The sequence below is a fragment of the Numenius arquata genome, chromosome 21 (assembly GCF_964106895.1).
Source record: "Numenius arquata chromosome 21, bNumArq3.hap1.1, whole genome shotgun sequence".
NCBI lineage: Eukaryota > Metazoa > Chordata > Aves > Charadriiformes > Scolopacidae > Numenius > Numenius arquata.
Window position 1 is genome coordinate 4369722 of NC_133596.1, and position 4061 is coordinate 4373782.

At 49.6% G+C, this 4061-nt stretch overlaps 1 protein-coding gene across 1 annotated transcript; it reads right to left on the minus strand.

Moving 5' to 3' along the window:
* Nucleotides 1-298: 298 nt before the first annotated feature.
* On the minus strand, nucleotides 299-3988 carry HMGN2 (high mobility group nucleosomal binding domain 2). The gene is made up of 6 exons (XM_074161937.1): nucleotides 3674-3988; nucleotides 2894-2938; nucleotides 2493-2522; nucleotides 2117-2167; nucleotides 1665-1760; nucleotides 299-1230 (listed from the first exon to the last, which is right to left on the minus strand). Exons 1-6 carry the CDS (start codon nucleotides 3686-3688, stop codon nucleotides 1195-1197), a joined length of 273 nt encoding a protein of 90 aa, XP_074018038.1. The 5' UTR covers nucleotides 3689-3988; the 3' UTR covers nucleotides 299-1194.
* Nucleotides 3989-4061: the final 73 nt, after the last annotated feature.

Sequence of the window (4061 nt, forward strand, 5' to 3'; positions counted from 1 at the left end):
TTTGTAAAGTACTACTCTTCAGACAATAATAAATTATCTCAGTAGATTCACTTACATGCTTCATTTTGCGCCTCCTAAGAAGCCAAGAGTTTCCAAACACCCTGCAGCCATCTAGCTTTTAGGTAAGGAAATCTCACTTGTGAATTAAGGCTGAGTTAATTATCTGAATTAAGATGCTTAAAACAAATTCTTGGCCATTAGCAAAACACCGCCTCAATACAGACGTACACAGCGCACGTTCTTCTGGCACCAACCACAGCAGAGATGAAATAAAGGCAAGAGAAATGAGAAAAGCGTTAAGAACAGTCCAAGCCAAACCGTATCCAGCTTTATTAAAGGTACTTTTCATAAACAATCATGGTAATTTAGGCAGGACATGGGCTACAATCGGCAACATTTTACAACAACTGTCAAAACTCCCCCTCCCTTCGTGGACTACCGAAACGTCAAAGTTGCTATAAATCCGAAGAATCTTCCATTTCATACTCGTAGAGGGAAAAGTTTAGAGTGAGGGTGGACACTTTCACATTTAGCATGTTGTTTAACAACTCTTCACAAACCTACCCTGACTTTTAGAGGAAAAAAAAAAATTAAAAAAAAAAAATTAAAATGCAGGTTTTCTTAGTCTGAAGATCCACAATAGAAAAGAGGAAGTAGAGCTCCTTTTAGAGCCGTTTTATCCCAAATTAGCCACCAGAAGTCTGGATCACCTGACAACGCATTTGGAGTGCTAAGTCCCAAAATGCCTTTTTTTTTTTTTTTTCCATATTTTGGAGTGACAGGCTCTAAAGAAAATACAGAGGGCGTTACAAACTGCGGTTTTTCAAGTCGGCAAAAGGCATCTTGGGAGCTCTGATGTTCACTGGGATGCACTTCACAAAACTCAACAGAGGCGCAGCACGAAGGAATCCCTTCCTCCGCTACTCGGGAAGAGCCCTTCTTCCAAAAACCGGGGGACTGGGAAAACCGTTCTGATTAAAATTTAGGTTCTGAGAAATAGACTAAGTGACATTTGTCCCCACTGATCCCCCCCCCCCCCCCTTCAAAACACAACAACGAAGCGGTCTGTGTGCTAACAACATAGCTTAAAAAAAAGTAAACCAAAAATTCTGCATTGTTATAAAACTTGATAAAAAATAGTATTTCAAACTGTACAGTCACCAGAAGTACACAGTTATCAAAAATTCACACATTTTACTTGGCTTCACCAGCACCTTCGGCTTTCTGTGCCTAGAAGAAAAAGGGGAACCAGTCAATATACACCACGCACTCGCACCAACAACCGATAAACTCCTTTTTCTAAAGAGCAGTTCCATCAACAGAAGAAAATCTTACGTGGCCTGCACCGTACAAGTTTTTAACAAAATGAAATCTTAAAATTTGAGGTACCGTAAAAGGCAACCTGAAGTTGCCCTATTACATGCAAACTTTATGCATTTTCAGAACAGTAAGTTTCATGCGGCAACTTCAACAGGCAAAGAGACAACTTTAACTCTTTACCAACCAACCCCCCCCCCTTGACGTGCTGTTTGTGTCACCGCTTGATAATTTAGACATGTTGCTTATAATTCCCCTTCGTTAGCGCAAGCCTAGACCTGTCTGTGTTTGATATGGAAAGAAATAATCGCCTGGCGTAAAACAAGCTGCCAGAGCCACTGTTCTACCTGGTCTGTTTTGGCATCACCGTTTTCTGCAGGGTTGTTTCCCTCCTTGCCAGCATCAGCTTTCCCCTTCTTTCCCTTGGGCAACTTCTCGCTCTTCTGTAAACGTAAGATGAGGTTACAATTACCAACATCCAGTCATTAAGCCACAAGAATCCAAAAACTAGAATGGTAAAAAAACGGCATTGGATGTTGGCCCGAAAAAAACACAACACACGAAAGACTGCATGTTTAAGAGATTGACAGCAACTGTGAAGTCTTCACTTTGGTATTTTTTATACAAGTTTTGCAAAATTAAAACATTTCCAGTGCAACTTGATGATGTGCAAGTGACGATGCCGCTCAATTTCATCACTACATACGGTCTTACTCAGAATTTTATTAGTTATTGCCAGACAACTCTAAACCTCGTAACCCATTTACCTCTCAGCAATAGCGCTGACACAACAACTCACCTTTGGAGCTGCCTTTTTAGGTTTAGGCTCTGGCTTCGGAGGAGCAGGCTTCTGTAAATGAGAAAAAAAACCCCTTGTGTTATTCAAATTATCTTAAGAGAAACATATCACTATTTTTAAAAACATTCAACCCAAGCAGTTTAGTTTTAGGAAAGCACATAAAAACATTTGAAACTGAAGCACTTACTTGATTTGTCAATTATTCTACCACTCCCATAACGCCACACAATGGGGCAGTTCGTTAAGCCAGTAACTTTCTTTCAAACGAACAATGCGTCTCTCCGGAATATCTACAGCTCTCACAGAAGCTGTACCTAATATCCAGCCTAAAACTACCAAGCTTTGTGGTATCTCTGCCCGACAGGAGAATACTCACAGCGGATAACCTCGCCGATCTCCGCTGTGGCTGTTGAAAAAGGGAAAACGATTTTGAGTTTACGGTCATGAAATATAAACTCTCAAAAAGTCATAAACTCACTCCCATTTCAAAGTAGTAAAATCCCAGAACTAATGTTTAAGGTTTTATTTCACTTCTTCCCCGTTCTCAAGAAATATGAGACTATCCCACTTTAAATCACTACCAAGAGCTAACAGTATTAAGTTAGTAGTTAAGCAGATTTTTTATGGTTAACAGACAGTACTTTGAAAAATCAGGACCAACTGAGACCAACCCTCTTCCCCTCCCCTCCCCAATTCTTCTTTTTCGATGAAGTTAAACCTCATCTTCCAACGCAAACACTTTATGATCCAACTTTCTCAAAATACTGAACTTCTTACCTCATCCTTAACTTTGGCCTTATCGCCCTTGGTATCTCCTTCAGCCTAGGACGTGAAACGCAAGTCGTACCGAGGAGTTACGGGGGGGGGCCGCTTAGCCCCCCCCCCCCCAACTCCGCACCACCCCTTATTTTATAAGCCCCCCCCCCCCCTTCCCCATCCGCCAAGGGAACGTTTCCAACCCGCTCCCGGAGGGTGCCAGGCCTTCACCGCCGCGATTCGGGGAGGGGCCGGAGGCCGCGGCGGGGGCGGCAGCCTCCATCCGCCGAGCCCCCCCCCCCCCCCCCCCGACCCTCCGCACGGCGGGGCGGGGGCGGCCTCCTCCTCCTGTGTGTGTGTGTGGGGGGGGGACGACGAAAAAACGGCGCTGCCCCTTCAGGGCGGCCCCGCTCCCGCCCACGGAGCCCCCCCCCCCCCCCGGTGGGGGCGGCGGTTTTGGCGGCAAAGCGGCCCCGGCCGCTTCCCGCCCTTTCCCGCCCCACCGGCGCTTTCCCCTCCCCCATCTCCTCACAGCGACCTCCCGCCAAAACCAACCGGATCGCACCGGCGCCCGCCCCTCCCCCGCGGCCGTTAATCGCGCGCGCGGCCGTTAACGGTCCCCCCGCGCCGCCCCGCCCCCACCGCGGCCTCACAACCGTTACCGCCCCGGAGCGGGGGGGGGGGAAGCATAGTCCCGCCCCCCCCCCCCCCTTTCCCCGTTCCTCAGGGAAAGCCGGGGGGGGGGGGGGGGGTAGGGCGGCGGGAAGGTAGGCCCCGAGGGGCCCGGCGGGCGCCACGTACCTTTCTCTTCGGCATGGCTCCGCGCGGGCGCGTTGTGCGTGAGGGAAACGGGGCGGGGGGGGAGAGAAGCGGGAGCGCTGCCGGCGGGGCGGCGTGAGGGGGCGGAGAGGGACGCGGCTCGGTGCGGCGAGAAGCTGAGGGGAAAGAGGGGGGGGGGGGGAAGGAGGGGGGAAAAGGGGTGGGGGGGAAGGGGAAAGGGGAAGGAGGGGGGGGGGGGGAAGAAAAGAAGAAGGGGTCGGAGAGGCGGTGCGGGCGGCGGTGCGGGGCGGGCTCCCTTCCCTGCCGGCTGCGCTGCCGCTGGGTGCCCGACCCCCCAACTACATTCGAATGGGGTGTTTATAAAGTTTTATATAGAGCCGGACGCGGCCCAACCGGTTCCAGCCGGATC

Bases quoted from the DNA above. Each gene is read 5' to 3' on its own strand.
- HMGN2 (XM_074161937.1), bottom strand. The intron at 2,168-2,492 runs GTGAGTATTCTC...TCTCATTTACAG, and splicing joins GATCGGCGAGGTTATCCGCT to AAGCCTGCTCCTCCGAAGCC. The intron at 1,231-1,664 runs GTAGAACAGTGG...TTTTTCTTCTAG, and splicing joins GTGATGCCAAAACAGACCAG to GCACAGAAAGCCGAAGGTGC.